The following is a 16,906-nucleotide window of genomic DNA, read 5'->3' as shown; positions in this document are numbered from 1 at the left end:
CAAATGGAAGGTGGAGGGACCGGTTTCTGACATCCGGGGATGATGATGCCATGCCAGGTAATGCGTCGCAATTGAACCCGACTCATTTTCGTCCTTTCCTTCATTGTTTGGGGGTGAAGGTTATTTTTCGCGTGATTGAATGATTACAATATTTAACCTTGGGGATATACATACCCGTCTCTGAGATAAGTTCGTTGTCGACATCATCGATGATCCCCGCTACCGTCATTTCGTGACAGGATCAGATGCCCCAGGATCTTCAGTTGTACTCCGTACACGGGTCTGGACTGGTCCAGCCGAAAATCACACTCAGCCCTGGTGTCTCAAGGGTCTACACTCTACAATATGCCCATTATACTTCGTCGGAGATGTGGAGGACCAGCCCGTATCTAAGTATAGTTCGCAGATATCTCCATCTCCCCAGATTCTGTTCGTCATCGGCTCTCCGCATGCCATCATATTCAATCATCCACTCTGCCCGGCTCGTGATTAGGTGCCGAGATAGCCAGAATCTGGGGAGAAATGCCGAATGGAGCAGAAGCCAGTGGAAGTCCTGATAAGGAAGGCAAGGGGATTCTTGAAAGGCGCGATAGCCGGATAGGGACACGCACTCACGCCACACGGTTCTTCAGCAAAAATGTTAGTCCCCACATTTTCAGTTCTGCAGTTACGTAGACCTTCGATGGTAGACTTTGTAAGTAGGTAGGCTACTGTATGTAGGCAACTGATATTCGATTCAATTGTTCAAATACACAGTATGTAGTTAGTCAATCTTCACAGCAATAGCTTCACCGAATGAGGTTTATCGGTGTACAGAATCAAGAATCCCACCCCACTCGTAAGACGATCTACGTCTTTTTCAATTTTTTACTCAATTTTTTCCTCTTTTTTCTATTCAGATTTCCCGTTTCGGTATTTTTCAGTCTTATTTTTCAATTTTTTTTTTCAATTTTTCCATTTTCCCACTTGTCCTTTTTCGCCCCCCCCAGGTGTCTTTCTCCCCCTCCCCTTCTTCTCCCCCACACTTAGCCTTCCAACCTTGAGTGTCTTTACTTTTATTTTTAATTTTTCTTTATTTAATTCTTTTTTTGCTTTTTGGACTTGACGATTTTTCAGAATTTTCTTTTCTCCAAGTCCGATTCCGACACTGCCCCTTCTCCCCGATTTCTCCCTTCCCCCTCCATTCCTCACTATATCATCTGTGACTCCCCAGATCGTCGTCTCCAGGTTCTTCCATTTCCCTTTTTTTCACTCTCGCTACAAACCATCCCTCCCCCATACATCTATACTCGAAAACTACTATCAGTCTGCTGTGACTGGTCGAAAGTGGGCTATCAGGAAACTTCGCGCATCACTTCCGATCCCGATCGACCTTCCTCCAAACGGGTGTCTGATCGACCGGACCTTAGCTCGGGACCCCTGCGATAAAATCTTAATCGGTCCCCCTTCAGGACGACCCTTTATAAACTCACGCCAACTCCCAAGGGAATTCACATGCCACCGCCAGCTTCTTCAGTGGGTTTCTCAAATCTACTCAATCCACACGAAAATTCCTCCGAGTCGACGCCATCGACCACAGACTCAATGGCCTCTTCAGTCAGCTTGTTACCACCCCTCATGAAAGGTGCTCGTCCCACGACAGAGGAGGTTCGCCAGGATCTGCCTCGACCATACAAATGTCCGCTTTGCGACCGTGCCTTCCACCGCCTGGAGCACCAGACGAGGCATATCCGGACACACACGGGCGAGAAGCCCCATGCCTGCCAGTTCCCCGGTTGCACGAAGCGTTTCAGTCGGTCCGACGAACTCACCCGCCACTCGCGCATTCACAACAACCCCAACTCGCGCCGCAGTAACAAAGCTCAGCATTTGGCAGCAGCAGCCGCGGCTGCTGCTGGACAGGACGGTAGCATGGTCAATGCCGCCAACATGATGCCTCCTCCTAGCAAGCCCATCACTCGCTCCGCTCCTGTCTCCCAGGTTGGATCTCCGGACGTTTCGCCCCCTCACTCCTTCTCCAACTACGCCAACCACATGCGCTCGAATCTCGGACCCTACTCGCGTACCACCGAGCGCGCCTCCTCCGGAATGGACATCAATCTTCTGGCTACAGCTGCGTCGCAAGTTGAGCGTGATGACCACCTGGGCTTCCACGGCTCTCGCGGACACCAAATGTTCGGTTCCCGCCATCATGCCACTAACCGTGGCCTCCCTTCTCTCTCTGCGTACGCGATTTCGCAAAGCATGACCCGTTCGCACTCCAACGATGAGGATGATGGATATGGCCACCGTGTCAAGCGTTCCCGTCCCAATTCACCCAATTCCACTGCTCCTTCTTCTCCTACTTTCTCTCACGACTCTTTGTCCCCCACCCCGGACCACACTCCCTTGGCTACTCCTGCACACTCACCGCGACTGCGCCCGCTCGGCGCCAGCGAGTTGCATCTGCCTTCAATTCGCCACCTGTCCCTCCAGCACACTCCTGCGCTGGCGCCAATGGAGCCGCAACCCGAGGGCCCTAACTACTACAGTCCGAACCAGGGCCACATGGGCCCGACCATTTCCGATATAATGTCGAAACCTGACGGCACCCAGCGCAAGCTGCCGGTGCCGCAGATTCCCAAGGTTGCGGTGCAGGACATGCTCAACCCTGCGGCTGGATTCTCCTCCATGAACTCGTCCGCCAACAATTCCGTTGCGGGCGGGGACTTGGCAGACAGGTTCTAACTCTTTGCTTTCAACCTCTTTACGCCTTCAAACTTATGTTATGCGCGCTACGAAACGATATAGACTTGTGCATTTTTACTCTGGCTGCGGGCATCAATGGTGTCGGATGGTTCTTGAACTTTTTTTTCACTTTTCTGGGGCGCTTCCACCAAATAGACGGATCGGGACCTTTTTCTTTACCTATGGCTTCTTTACTCCCCTCGGAGTTTTTCTTTCCCCCTTTTATTTCGAGTCCAAAATTCTGTCGAAAGACCTGCTTTTCTAGTCATTCTCCTCTCTGAGGCCTGTGGCCTCGTTTCACTTCTACCCTTCTGTTCCCTTTTATTCGCTTCTCTCTACCTAATTCCTCATACCACATTGGATGAGCAAAATGAAAAATTTCACTCCTCAATATCAAAAGCATTTCGTATGTTGTAGGCTATCTTGTGTTGGAGTTGCATGTGATCTCCCCGCAAATCGATCTACTCAGATCCTTAACTCGCCCTCGTAACTAACTACTGCATGTCTTTGTACAATGTTAGCACAAAGTACTCAGTACCTAGGCTCGTCTAAGAAATGACAAGTGAAACAAATTGCAACTCGAAGCTGTATCACTCACCTTGTGACAAAGATTTAGGTATCATCTGCCGAAGAACCAGATCCTTTCACATGCCAACTGATAAACACATGCAAGCACATGTCTCGTCTAGAACCCTGAGCCCCTAATGATCTAGATCCTTTTCACGTGTTGCAAGCTCTCTTGCAGTACGGAGTACATCCCGAATTGATGTTATCTTTATTTTTATTCTATCTATTCATGCTTTATGCGATGACGTAGTCGCTCCTTCCGTTCTCGCCGAGCCCAGAGCGCTCATCATGCACCATTGCAGCCGCAATGCTAGATTCCGTCCACTCGTTTCCCGAGGCTATGTGCTCACTGCTGTGTTTTGTTCGGTTATGCCGAAGATTGGCAGGTTATGTAGCCAGGAAGATGGAGGCGCCTTGATCCATGCCTGAGGCTTGTCATGTACCTGGACGGACGGGTAGACGGGTAGTTGATTGGATGGGTTTGGTTTGCTTGTTGCCCTACCCGGGGCATGATTGAGGATCATGTTGGCGAATGCTGATGTGGGATTCGTGGGGAAATTGGAATACAATGCTATTTTGGTTTGATTTCGGATTTAAGAAGGTATCTACTGTTGGTAGTGAAGTTCGAGATAACTATGAACTATCTATGGGGTTCATCAATAGGTTGGTTCCGATGCTGATGAGATATACCTACGACCTGTACTGTGTATATCTGTCTCTGGTACATCTGATGTGTTGTTCAAATTGGAAGTATAGAGCGGTTGATGAAGGCATTACTAGGGTTCAGGATGTGTAGAGCGGACACTTCCTCCAGGGCTGTTAGCCTGTTCCATATCACTCTAATTTACCAGTGGGTGTTTCGTTAGACATAGATCTTGTATTGATAAATGATAATAATGATTCTCAATAGAATATGCCCTTTGATTTCGCTATCTCTATACTGTGTACTTAGGGTATCTACCTCAACCCTGTGCTCTCCCGTAGGTCCGTGCCCGATTCATTGTATCCCAGACATCTTCAAAGAGCTCTTCTGGACATAAATAGAATAAAGGACTAACCATCTTCCCTTTCCTCTACCTTCTATGATACAACATACTATGTAGAGCGGTATTCCCTTATCCCGTCTTCAGCCCTGAAACAACTACTGCACGTTTTAGCTCCAAACGCCCCGCCCCTCCAAGAGTTTACTTAGCGTGCAAAAAAAAAAGATCAACTTCAAAGAATTCCAAAGATTCTATCGCTTCGAGAAGCCCCTGGCATATCCCCACTCCTGTGCCTTTGGCATGGATTCCTAACGCTAGAGAGAGAGAGAGAGAGGGAGAGAAAGACAGGAGAGCCTTGGCTTGGCCCTTTGAGGCTGTCTCATTGTATGCCAACGGGACGCAGCTGGATGTCATGCATATACTGACATTCCCTCCCAAGAGCGCAGATCGAGTCGTTACTGGCGTGCTAGTATCCCGTTGACATTTGTCGGACCTCATCTGGGGTGTATGTATATCCATTTTCGTTCACTCCCATTTCCCCTCTTCTCCTCTTTTCGTCTGACTTCCTGCCTACACGAAAATGTTACTATATTACCATGAAAACCCCTCTCCGTGCCGGGACCCGACCCTGACATCATCCAGCTACTCCTCCCCATTGCGCGAAATATACTTCACCCGTCCTGGGACTGCGGGGCATGTCGGAGCGCAAGCCCACAAACCCCGATGACCCTCGAGGCGATTTCGAGTCTTTCGTCTCACGCTCGAACAGAGATCGCGACCGCGGAGTCGAACGGCGATCTTCGTCCGCATGTGTCAGTATCAGCATGAGCACGAGTACCAGCACAGCGTCAAGTAGGACTCCCGGGCGCTCGCAAAAGCAACCAAGACAGAAACATTCAGAAGTAGTGATCACAGGCACATCATCGTCGCCGGTTATGCCTGACTTATCTAGTGCGTCGCCGTCGCCGTCAATATCATCGGTGGACACAAGACCCGGGTCCCGGTCCACCGTCGAGTCCAGACGAGCAGACAACAACGGAGACGGATTCTACATTCTGGACGGATTTCGCACATCGCCCTTGGTCACCGACGGCGCCACAGAGCCCGCGCTATCGCGCGCATCGCTGTCCTCGTGGGACACTGCCGCACCGTCGGTAACCTCCGCGACGCCGTCGATCCCCGCATCTCTACCCAGCATCGAGCAGCGCACCTACGCCTGTCTCTTCCACATGCTGGACTGCTACGAGTCCTTCGACGACGCCGCGGAGTGGCGCACACATGTCTTCAGCCACTTTCGGTCGCATCCGACGCCGCCGTCGGCGCGCTGTCCGCTGTGCCCGAATACCAAGTTCGTCGACGGGATCCCGGAGCCCGTGTCCTCGCCTGTTCTGGAACCTGGCGAGTCTGTGCGCGCTATCGATGCGGTCGTGCTCGCGCCGCAGCTTGATCTTCCCTCTGCCTGGCATCGCATGCTAGATCATGTCGCTATGGATCATTATCGTCATGGTCAGACGCTGGCGGGTAGTCGGCCGGATTTTGAGCTTATGCGCTATCTGTATGGTATGCGCGTTATTACGGATGCCCAGTTCAAGGCTATGCAGTTGCCGCCTGCGCCGTCAAGTCCGGCTTATCATCGCTCGCAGGATGGTATTAGGGCCAGTATTGGCTCTGCTGATGAGCCGTATTGTGCGCCGTATAGTAAGCGGCGCGAGGAGAGGATGCGCGGGCAGCATAGGGGTGTCGGGGTTGTGTAGACATAGACGGGCTTGTTCTCTTTGGATTTTTTTGACTGTTCTAGATATTCCCCCTTTTGCTTATAGCCATTCTATGTACTTCTGGCAGTCGCCTCTAAAAGATGCTGTATTTATTTCGATCTAATTGAAGATCAAAAGATGCATCTCCAGATATCTCCAGATACTCCGTAGACAAGAGCAAACAAGACAAACTCACCGCCCTTGATGACGGCCTTCACCTCGATCCTCCATCGCGCAGAGAAAAGCCGAATTGAACGAGCACCTTCCACATCCAAGCCTCGCCCTCTTCCTAACACGCTCCTTCCCTTTAATCCGCATCGTCGCTTCCTCCCAATCGTCCCTCCTTCGCCCTCCCTCCCCACCGCTCTCGGATTTTCTCCTCCCCCGCCAAATCCAAAACCCCAGAACGCAAGACACAGACGAAACATGGAGCGCTTATCTCTAGAAAGCCCTGCCCCGGCACAGCGCACCCCGCAACAAAATCAACAATTCCCCCAGAATGCCCTCGGCCCAGCAGGTCCCCAGCCAACAGGCGGCCCACCACAATTACCCCCGCAGATGTTCACAACCGCCGCACAGCTGCTCGACCTAACAGATAGTATGGGCTTCCTGCGTGATATAAAGGAAAGGAGAGCACAGTAGCTAACGCTGATATCACAGAGAAACTTGTGCTCATTCTCCGCGACGGGCGAAAGCTCATTGGTGTCCTGCGAAGCTGGGATCAGTTCGGTATGTTTCGCTCACGATCTCCCTGCTCTCTATACCTCGATCTGACTCCTCGCAGCAAATCTAGTTTTCCAGGATACTGTCGAACGCATCTATGCTGGACAACTGTATGCTGATGTCCCGCGAGGCATCTTTATCGTTCGTGGAGAGAATGTTCTCCTACTAGGTGAAGTGGTATGTACCCTATCTTATTTTACTTACCCTATTTTAGTTTATCTTGTATAACATACAGTGTGCATACATATACAGAGAAGAGACTAACATAATCCAATGACAGGACCTCGACCGTGAAGACGATATCCCACCCGAAGTAACCAGAGCCCCATTCGAAGAAGTCTTCGCATTGAAGAAAAAGGAAGAAGCGAAGCGGAAAAAGGGCGATAAGAAGCGCTACGACGAGTTGCAAGCACTTGGTTTCGAGCCTGAGCATAGCGGGGAGATCTTGTTCTAGGTTCTGCGCTTTTTTTTTGGCACTGTGTTCGAGATTGTCCGGAACTGGATGATGGACTGCGACTGGAAGTCTGTACTTTGCCCTTTTGAGACTTGAGACTGTTGCTCTCTACTTGTCGTGCCGTCTGGCTATCTGCGGTATCGTTATTTGTGTTCAAGGATATCGAGTCAAAGATATTGAGGGCTAGGAGCATCGGGCTCAGACAGCTTTGCTATTCCCGACTGAATACGGCTGCGATTTCCCGCACTTGTATCGATTCGGGGATGTCCTGGATGCATTTCTGTGGCGCAATAAGATTGTGACGGGGGCACTGGCGTTGATCTGATGCATGTCTGCTACACCAGTGGACGAGTCCTTGTTCTGTTCCTTGGGATATCCTGCCGAGCGGCCTGGTGGCTGGCTCGGTTTCATGAAGTTCTGATTGATATGGATATGTTCGATACTTTTGTTTCCTTGCATGATTAGCTGCTCTGCAAATGAGATATGATGAAAGTCACGCTGCATTGATGTTGGTTTCTGTGTAGCTGTAACTGGGGCGAACCTGCGTAGAGACATGGTGATATCGTATAAGATCGATCTGATATGGTTAAGGTATTCAAGATCATGATTACACTGCGTACGCAGGGGGAGCTACGTGACTACGAGCGAAAAGTAAAATAATATCTATGTCCATTGACCCCAAAACTTTTGAACAGAATCGTAATCACATCATGAAACGGGAGCAGAACTCTGCATCAGAACACAAAAGGCCCAGAGTCAACGGAATCACCACAGCGGAGGGTATATGAGAAACGTCAACACTAACCAAGCACAGGGACCGAAGACCGGATGGCAGAAAGAAAAAAGAATAGAAGAAAAGTAGGAAACAAAAAGTCCAAAAACGATAACAAATAACTCCAAGATCTGCTAGATGCCACCCTCCTTCTCTCCGTCCGGGCTCAGATAACCAAAATGGAAACCGGCAAGGTGTATGATATTTTACCTCTTCTTCCCCCATCCAGACCGGTTGTTGCTCCGGGGTGCATGACCAGGGTTGCGGCGCTTCTCGACACGACCGCCGCCAGAACCACCAGAAGTCTTAGGAGCACCGAGACCACGACGAGTAGAGGCCTGACCGGCGCCAGAAGCGCGCAAGTCCTGCTTGAGATCATCTTCGTCGACGTCCATGCTGTCGCCGGAATTCTTCTTAGACGACTGACCCATCTTGACCTTACCGCGCTGACCACGACGGACAGCGTCGGGTCCACTGACGGCAGCGAGGTAGGCGTTGACGCCGCCGTCGCCGGCACCGCTCATCTCCACGTCATCAGCAACGACATCGCCGTCGTCACCGAGGATGAGACGGCCGTCGGCGTCGAGCTTGGCGGAGCGCTTCTTCTTTGAGCCTGGGCCGGTGTTGAGGAAGCGTTGGCTGGGCTTTGTGGTGGAGATGCTGGCCAGGGCGTTGGAACCGAGCAGATCGAGCGGGTTGTCTTCGGGAGACATCTCGCGGATGTACTGGGTGCTTTGGCCGGTCTTTCTCTTGCGGCCTTTGATTTGCGCGACGTTGTCGACATCGACGTCGCTGTCGCCGTCGTCCGAGCCGTCGGAGGAGTCCGAGTCTGAGCCGTAGACGGCCTTGTCGAAGGCGTTGCCGGTTTGGGGCTTGGCGGCCTTCTCCTCGTCTTCCTCGTCGCCTTCGGCACCTTCCTTCTTCTTACGCTTGCTGCGCTCACGGGCTTTGCGGATGTTGACAACGAGCTTGCGGTCTTCCTCGCCGACGATGGCTTCGAGGAGTGGGGCGCCGAAGCGGCGCACAAGTCGGTCGATGATGCCCTTTACCTTGCTGCGAAGACGGCCCTTGTGCTCCTTGTTCCAGGCCATGAGGCTGGGAACCATGGTCCTGAGACGGGGGCGCAGAGTCTCATCGGGAAGCACGACGACTGCGACCTTGACGAAGCCAAGGACGGAGCGGACGATCTCGCGGTTGCTGGAGGTAAGGAACAGCTCGACGGTTTCAACGAGCTCGTTCAGCATCTCAGGTTGAAGCTGGGTCTGGAAGTCGAAGAACAGTCGCGAAAGTGCGGTGACGGTGGCGCCGACCATGTGCGGTGCGGAGCCAGCCAGACCGGCGGACACCATGGTAAAGAACTCCTCGAGAGTAGCGGGGGCATCCGGCAAATCGGCTGCCACACCAGGCACAAGCGATCTGCGGATGACAGTGCCGGCAGGATTGCGCTCTGGATCGATAGTACGCTTGGCCAGGAGGATAAGTAAGTCAAAGGCGGCTGTGCGTGCCTTCTCGTTGCTCTCCTTGCAACCCAATACCACTTCAGACAGAATTGCCGGGATGAAGTGCAGGTCTGAGGTGGGCAAGTGCTTGATGATCTCGGTGATGGCAAGCATACGGTCGCGGCGGCCAGAGGCAGGCGTGCTGTCGGTGGTAGCCAGCATGAGAGCTTGCAGCTCTCCGCTGCGCTCCTCGAGGGCAGCACGGCCAGTCTCCGTCGATCCGAGACGGGGAATCAGCTTGTAGGCCTTCTTGATGAGTTGCTGATCCGGATTAGGGGAGGAGCTTTTGAGGATGGTTGCCGCCATGGCAAACAAGCCACCGAAGCTGGAGCGGGGGAGGTAGATTGACATGGCGATAACGAGATCAATCAATGTGTGGGAGGTCGGCGGCATCTTGTCGGCTGGGGGCTGAGGGTTGGCAGCTTGCTTGGCAGCTGCTTCTTGCTCGGAAATCAGAGATGACTCAAGCATGGAAGTTACGCGGTTGAACGTTTCGTTCAACTCCTATAACGGGCGTTAGTGTGTGATGATTGGTATACAACGTTGAATGAAAGACTTACATTTTCAGGAGTAATGCTCAAGTAAGCATTGATACACTGGAGGATATAGCCGCGGTAGTGAGGGAGGGTCTGACTGTAAACGTTGAACAAGACAGCCAGCAAGTTGCTCGCAAGACTGCCGAGGTGAGCGAGGTTCTTCCGTGCAGTAGCCTTGGTGATGCGCCGTTGCAGGATTAAATCATCTTCGTCGTTCTCGACGGACAAAATAGCCTGGTTTGACTCAACGAGGTTTTGCAAAGCACGGCAGACATCGACACGCAATTCGGTCTGTTTGTACAGAACGTTGGAGAGCAGCTCAGCGAATGACTGATCAAGTGCCTCTACAAGATCAAGCGGCAGCTCGCAGTAGCCGGGGAGAGTACCCCACGTTTGTTGAACCAGGGTCTCGAAGATCTTCACTTCGACAGATTTCTCAGCAGCGCCAAAGTTGACCACCTTCTGGTACAGTGCCTCACTCAAGGGCACGAGCTCGGTGCGGAAGTGGCGGAGATTCGTGTTGGTCACGCTGTCACGCATAATGGGCAGCAGCCAAACACGGCCGGGTTGACCGGCCTTCTGTTCGATGATGTTGAGGGGAAGGATCTCCAAGACTGCCTCGGGGCCCATGGCCTCGATAGCGCTGGCGAGGACGGCATCGGCTTCTTTCTTACCGTGGAAGCCCTCGTTGGTGCGGAGTTCACCGACAGTGGAGACGATCTTGACGAGATACGGGCTTGATCGCCACTTGAAGCAATCGAACATGGCAGAGCAAACGTTGAACACCTCTCTCCAAGCAGCCTGGTACTTCACTGAGAGAAGATCGACAGCCGCACGAGACAGCTTCTCTAGAGTCTTCTCATCGTAGACAGAAGGCTCGATGATAACCGAGTTAGGGATACAGTTGTGCAGGAATGAGATAAGGCACTCGGACGCTGAAACGCGGATGTTGCTGGAGGGCGAAGCCATGAACCCAGAAATCAAGGTGAAAAGATCGGGCAGCTTTTCAAAAGTATCCTCGGGGGTGATTTGCGCAGCCACATCGTATCCGCGTGATAGTACTGCGATCCAAGGCGGTAGGAGCTGTGAGTCGTTCTGGGCAGGCTTGAGTTCGGAGATAGCGTCCAAGAGACGGGGCAATTTCGAAGATGAGAACTCATCCGCCATTCCCTCGAAGATGACCTCGAAGACCTCAAAGGCACCCATGGTGATATACTCATTGGTAGAGCGGGATGCGTTCATCAGAAGCTCACTGAGCGGTTCGATCTTCTTGCTGGGCCAGCCACCTGACGCCGAAGCAATGGTCTTGATCAGCTGCAGTGAGTGAATGATAAGAGGCTCGTGGTTGTTGGCCTGAGCATCGTGACGACCCTTCTTTTGCTTGTGAGCAGCGGAGATGCTATCGCCAAGAGTCTTCATCGCAGATTGAGCACACATATCGGCACCGGGGTGATCCAGAGACGGGCTTGGCGGGGGCGCCTTGAGAACCTTGACAAGCGCCTCCTGGGCACGTTTCCGCACCTTGGGCCGGTGATCAACTGAAAGACTCAGCAGACCTGCCATTGCGCGGCGCGGGCCGACCTGTGTGTGCGGGAGATTCCATGCCGCTGCATCCTGAGCGATGAGCAGAGACTCAAGACAGCCGATCGACGGACGCAATAGCGGGGCTTCGACCTCGGGGAGGGAGAGCGCGGGTGCGAGGCTTTCGAGGATTTGGGAGAACTTGGAGCAGAGAATTGGGGCGGGGACATAGGCGGTGGTGATATCGAGAAGGTAGACCACGGATGTCGCTAGGTCCTTGTTGACGATGCCTTGCGATGCGGACAGCGATTGGGTGAGCAGCGCAAGAAGAGCAGCAAAGTATGCGGTAGGCGAGAAGTCTGTCTTCTGATCACGAAGAGTATCCTCCACTGCAGAGAGCACCACAGCAGTCTGTTCGCGGGTCAATGCGTTAGAGTCAATTGGCCGGGTATGCGAACGGGAAAACTTACATGATGCTGGTTCTGCAACTTGGGAGACTTGATTTTCTCAAGCTTCTCCGCCAGAGTCGCCATGATGATTGTGGACGACGAGGTGGAGAAGATTATAGGAAAATTCACAATAGTATTGGGATGTGAAAGAGGGCTGTTTTTGGCGGTGATAAAAATCGTAAAGGAAAAAAAGTAAAGTCCGGCAAATTTGGAGGCGGTGAGAGAAGCGGCGGGGCGGTACGTGGACAAAAAATTTATCCGTGGAGTTGTTTACTCCAATGCCTTGTAACTGATTTTGATTGTTACTTTTTGAAAAAGTGTCGGCTTATGCATGGAAAGTGGTACTAATCGTTTCTCAAAAGCTGCAAAGTAAGATGCGACTAGTTAAACAACATAAGTTCATAACTACCTTCATAATGCCAATATTTTCAGGCAACGCTTCCGATGCCTGGACTAGTCCTGTTCGGGACATCAAAGCTGCCCGCTCTTGAAATAAACAATGTCCCCGTTGACACAGACGCACACAACCACTCAGATCAGACGACAATGCCATTCCTTAATCTGCCACAGGAAACCCTTCGGCAGATTATCTCATATCTCTCTAACCGCGATGTGGCTGCTCTTTCAACCCAATGCCGCACATTCCACACTCTGTGCGACATGGCGACGCGCCAGAAATATGATCACATCATTGTGTCCTCCAAAGAAAAATCAATTGACAATGCCTTTGACATGCTCATGAGCATTCTGAAAAATCCTACTTTGGGCCAGTATGTGCGGCGTATCGAATGTTTGGTACCAGAAACCACGGATTTGGTTTACAAAGAAGTCAAATACCAACGAGACCTGAGCAACGAGGAGATGGATCTCGTGCGGAAAGTAGTCAGAACGGCCGGATTACAGGACCAAAAGAGGAGCCAATCGTCAATATGCTCATGCAGAGGATTACGAAAGCGGGACGTTATCTGGATGGGTGAGTACACCGTCTGGCCTCAATATTTGGATGAGTTTTAACCCAAGAAACAGACAGCGTAACCGCCCCGGTACATTCATCTGTCAAGCTTTGACTATCATGTTGATTGTGGTATCACCGAACCTCACGTCAATGGCCTTCGTACCTCCCTGTTGCGGTGACAAGGACTTCCCGCTTGCAGTGTTCCTCACCGAGGCCAACGCTAGTCCGAAGAACAAGCCATATCTCCGCCTTCTCTCCGATGTTACTCTGATCACCCAAAGCGTGTACCACTGGGAAGATCAAAGGTGGCTTTGGATGCGAGAGCGCTTCTTCAGGTTCTTGAATTACGTGGATAACCTCCTGTCCATTGAATCTGTCACCACTGACTTCGTGGAGAGTGAGACATACAGCCTGTACAGGCATGGTTTCAAAGTTGGATACTCTAATATCAGCAGAATATTCATTAATCGCTCGTCCCTTGATTCTTTGTCGCTTGCGGTCCTGGTATCTTCGTTCAAGGTTCTCAGGGAAATCCAATATTATGCTGGAGGCGGTTCACTTTGGGACACGCCGTTCGATCCTAAGTCATTTCTTAAAGCGATGTGCCGGCACAAAGACACACTTGAAATCCTGGATGTTGACGTCGCATGCCAATTTAATTTACTTGAAATCAAAGACAAAGAAAGGAGGGAATTCGCTATGGACCACCAAGAAAGCGATCCTGACCCCTATTCAAGCAAGGAACGTCGCGAATTTGTTTCGCAAGTACAGAGTCACTATGGAACCCTGAAAGACTTTGTGGCCTTGAAAAGGCTGAGCTTGGGAATAGATTTGCTCCTGTACTTCGCCAAGGGCATCAGCTTCGACTGGACATCCCCAGGGGAGTATTTCAATGCACCCTTGATAGACTGTTTGCCAGATTCGCTGGAATATCTGTGCGTTCGGGGATACCGCAAGGGCGTGAACCGAAAACACGATAAAGATATGAAGAAGTTGTTAGCCCATTTGAAAAGAAAAAAGTCTGGGTCATCTTCACTGAAGGAGATCAAGGGAATTGAAGAAACTATTCCAGTTGTCCACGACCCAAATCATCACGACGAAGACCCCTTGATATGGGCCTTGGAGCCTCTGAACGATAGTGACAGTGGGAGTGAGACTTAGGGTGAGAGTGAGAGTGAGAGTGCGAGTGCGAGTGCGAGTGAGAGTGGCTAGTTCAATGCAAAATGGATGGAGATCCCAGGAGTCTCACGAGGTATGATTTACGAGAGATCGATGGTGTGTCTTGCTTCATTTCTCGCTCACAGCCTTGGAAAGAGATTTGGTGCGAGGTAAATACGGGAATAGCCCTACCAGCGTGAGCTTTTATAACTATCGCATTCCATTGGAAGCTGGAGCCCTGGAGGTTATATATGGAAGGAATTCACCTACATCGCTTTGCGCGCGGGTCCAGTACCTCAATCATGCATGTCAACATAGGTATTTGAAGAGGTGATTCGAATGTGGTGCCTTCCTCGGCTTCAAGAACATACATTGTTGCCTCATCGTCGGCTAACGGTAACAAGAACTTCTGGACTATGTATACTCGAGGCTTGCCCCTTCTCAGGCCTTTCATGAGACAGCGTGGTTGCCATAACACGTAGAGAAAAGAGAAACAGTGGAGTAACAACTATCAGTAATAGTAAATCAAGGAGACCATACCGCATCATTCTATTTCATGCCTGTACAAAGTACTGCGTACATAGTTGTCTCACGCTACGTGAAAAGAAAACACGAATCCGCGTCCACCGGATCATATGACTCTTCACGACGTTCACGTCCGGTTGAGTCGTTGACTGTTTTCTCCTTTATTCAAATGACAAATCGATATCACTTCGTGCTCCCTGACTCAGACTAGGCCCCCCAACAACGTCGTCACCCGCCCAATTCGGTTATGGTACCAAATCGGGTGCGCGTCTCGACGCGTCACACGCTTAACTGTCAAAATGAGGTTACAGTCGCGGTTCTCAAAACTCCCTTCAAGCTAGGCCCGCTGGACTACACTGTGCCTGCTTCGCTAACCATTGGGGCCATCTTCGTTTATCAAAGGCCCGCATCAATACCACAAAATGTCCTCCTGCGTGTGGACCGCCTGAAGGATGCTGCCGCCATTCTCCTCGACTACTATCCACATTTGACCGGCCGTCTACAAGAGAACCCTGCCAGTCGAGTTGCGGAAATTGTCCAAATAGGTGCTGGAGTTGAGCTATGGGAGGCGAACTGTGACTTGAGGCTCGGAAACATTGCTGCATCCAGTCCGTCAAATCGGTTGCTGATGCACAACTTGCCGGCTTCGGGGGATGCGCTAATCCCTGAGTTTCCTTTGGCTTGCGGCGCTATTGGCCATAATCCCATCCTTGCCATTCAGCACACTCGATTCGCTTGTGGAGGAGTCGCACTAGGGTTTCGGATTCAGCATTCGGTGTGTGACCCTACTGGGCTTTTGCGGCTGGTGCGCGATCTTGCTGGGATATACAGACGCATACGTGATTTTTCTCCACCAGCTCTTGTCTTCTTGCCAGTCCTTCACTCGTATCGTTCAACATATCCACGGGAACAATGCTCGTATAGGCCTCTAAATCTTTATCTCGAGGAGGATGCCACGATGGAGCTTGAGACAGCCGACGGGCCCTCTAAAGTCTCCAGTCGTGTTTTAAGATTTTCCGGCCCTGAGTTAATTGCACTAAAGCAGGCAGCAACGAATCCCGACCCCAGGTATCGGCACCCTGTCTCAAGCTTCGAGGCCCTTTCCGCATATCTGTATCAACGGATATATCAAGCCAGGATCGAAGCTCTAATTCACCAACGTCTTCCACCCTTCCCAAAATTGTCGCGTTTGAACCGTACTATCTGGTTAACCGTAGACATGCGTGACCCAGTCCGCCTGGACTTATCGCCCGATTACTTTCCCAATGCTGGCTATTGTGTCATCGTGGACTCATCATACACGGACCCTGAGTTGTATCCACGGTGGATGATAGCAAGCTACATCCATTACGCATTCTCTACAATGGATATGCACAGAGTTATCAAGACGTTGGAGTGGGTTGCGGCACAGCGAGACAAAAGCCGTATCAGATCCACAACCGAATTTCGTGAAGGGTGTTTCGCCATCAGTGAGTGGACTAAAGAAGATACGTATTTTGACGTTGACTTCGATGTCGACCAAGATGGCGATCCCATAACGCCTAGCCTGGTCGCCAAGCCGTTCACTGAAGTCGAACTGGTGGATGGGTTGGCATATGTCATGTCCACCGAGGAGAAGACCAAGCGAATGAAACAGGGATTAGTGACTCCTGTCAACCATACGTGGGCTCTTGATGTCTACCTGGCTTTGAATGACTCCGTATGGACATTCCTTGATACGGATCCTAATTTCCGGAAACTGTATGCTTAGTTCCCAGCCGCCGAGGCAATAGCCATCAACTCCAGACACAAAGTTCTATTGTAATTCTGCGGTAGGATTAACATGCTGAAGAGGAGATACATCCGAGTATGATGTATTAACTAGTCCTGAATTGGGTGACCCGAGGGTCATATCGCCGTTGACAGTTGCTGCAACTTGCAAGGACAGCCAAACCTAGGCTATCTGCGTTCGTCTCGGTTCATGCCCTGGAAATTATGTCGCAGACGCATACCTAAAGGTCTGAGGTCAATTAGTGAATTCAGTGCGTTCGTTTTTGTTGAGCTTCTTGACGAGCGCTGTCATGAAAAGGCAAATTAACGTGTAGTTGACCATCTAAGATACTGCCCCTTCGCGATGTCGTCATAGCGCGCCGTTGAGTTTCTGTTACTGGTTAGATGTGGTATCCACGTGATCTGTGCTCCATCTTTGTCTCCACCCGTTCCAGGCCCCAAAACACGGGGTCTACCATGGGTCTTCATCTGTTTGGGGACAACACTCCTAGCAAGAAATACTTAACTCTTCAG

The 16,906-nt window shown here is 51.2% G+C and overlaps 7 protein-coding genes across 7 annotated transcripts; 5 read left to right on the top strand and 2 right to left on the bottom strand.

Moving 5' to 3' along the window:
* Window positions 1-1,584: 1,584 nt before the first annotated feature.
* N7515_007767 (C2H2-type zinc finger protein) lies at window positions 1,585-2,727 on the top strand (the record flags this gene model as incomplete). The annotated part of the gene is made up of 1 exon (XM_056668511.1): window positions 1,585-2,727. The coding sequence occupies one exon, from the start codon at window positions 1,585-1,587 to the stop codon at window positions 2,725-2,727; it is 1,143 nt and encodes a 380-aa protein (XP_056518341.1).
* A 2,245-nt stretch (window positions 2,728-4,972) lies between these two features.
* N7515_007766 (uncharacterized protein) lies at window positions 4,973-6,031 on the top strand (the record flags this gene model as incomplete). Its single annotated transcript, XM_056668510.1, has 1 exon — window positions 4,973-6,031. The coding sequence occupies one exon, from the start codon at window positions 4,973-4,975 to the stop codon at window positions 6,029-6,031; it is 1,059 nt and encodes a 352-aa protein (XP_056518340.1).
* A 204-nt stretch (window positions 6,032-6,235) lies between these two features.
* Window positions 6,236-7,208, top strand: N7515_007765 (U6 snRNA-associated Sm-like protein LSm1; the record flags this gene model as incomplete). Its single annotated transcript, XM_056668509.1, has 4 exons — window positions 6,236-6,629; window positions 6,692-6,760; window positions 6,816-6,931; window positions 7,035-7,208. 4 exons carry the CDS (start codon window positions 6,236-6,238, stop codon window positions 7,206-7,208), a joined length of 753 nt encoding a protein of 250 aa, XP_056518339.1.
* Window positions 7,209-7,406: 198 nt separating this feature from the next.
* Window positions 7,407-7,763, bottom strand: N7515_007764 (uncharacterized protein; the record flags this gene model as incomplete). Its single annotated transcript, XM_056668508.1, has 1 exon — window positions 7,407-7,763. The coding sequence occupies one exon, from the start codon at window positions 7,761-7,763 to the stop codon at window positions 7,407-7,409; it is 357 nt and encodes a 118-aa protein (XP_056518338.1).
* Window positions 7,764-8,186: 423 nt separating this feature from the next.
* Window positions 8,187-12,069, bottom strand: N7515_007763 (mRNA-binding protein RRP12; the record flags this gene model as incomplete). The annotated part of the gene is made up of 3 exons (XM_056668507.1): window positions 8,187-9,983; window positions 10,040-11,947; window positions 12,007-12,069. The coding sequence occupies 3 exons, from the start codon at window positions 12,067-12,069 to the stop codon at window positions 8,187-8,189; spliced, it is 3,768 nt and encodes a 1,255-aa protein (XP_056518337.1).
* Window positions 12,070-12,429: 360 nt separating this feature from the next.
* Window positions 12,430-14,101, top strand: N7515_007762 (uncharacterized protein; the record flags this gene model as incomplete). Its single annotated transcript, XM_056668506.1, has 3 exons — window positions 12,430-12,755; window positions 12,812-12,958; window positions 13,012-14,101. The coding sequence occupies 3 exons, from the start codon at window positions 12,430-12,432 to the stop codon at window positions 14,099-14,101; spliced, it is 1,563 nt and encodes a 520-aa protein (XP_056518336.1).
* Window positions 14,102-14,870: 769 nt separating this feature from the next.
* On the top strand, window positions 14,871-16,373 carry N7515_007761 (uncharacterized protein; the record flags this gene model as incomplete). Its single annotated transcript, XM_056668505.1, has 1 exon — window positions 14,871-16,373. One exon carries the CDS (start codon window positions 14,871-14,873, stop codon window positions 16,371-16,373), a length of 1,503 nt encoding a protein of 500 aa, XP_056518335.1.
* Between the last annotated feature and the right edge of the window lie 533 nt (window positions 16,374-16,906).

The sequence above is a fragment of the Penicillium bovifimosum genome, assembly GCF_028826915.1.
Source record: "Penicillium bovifimosum strain IBT 22155 chromosome Unknown utg000006l_segment0_segment0, whole genome shotgun sequence".
Lineage (NCBI taxonomy): Eukaryota > Fungi > Ascomycota > Eurotiomycetes > Eurotiales > Aspergillaceae > Penicillium > Penicillium bovifimosum.
This window is presented reverse-complemented; position numbering and strand designations above follow the sequence as displayed.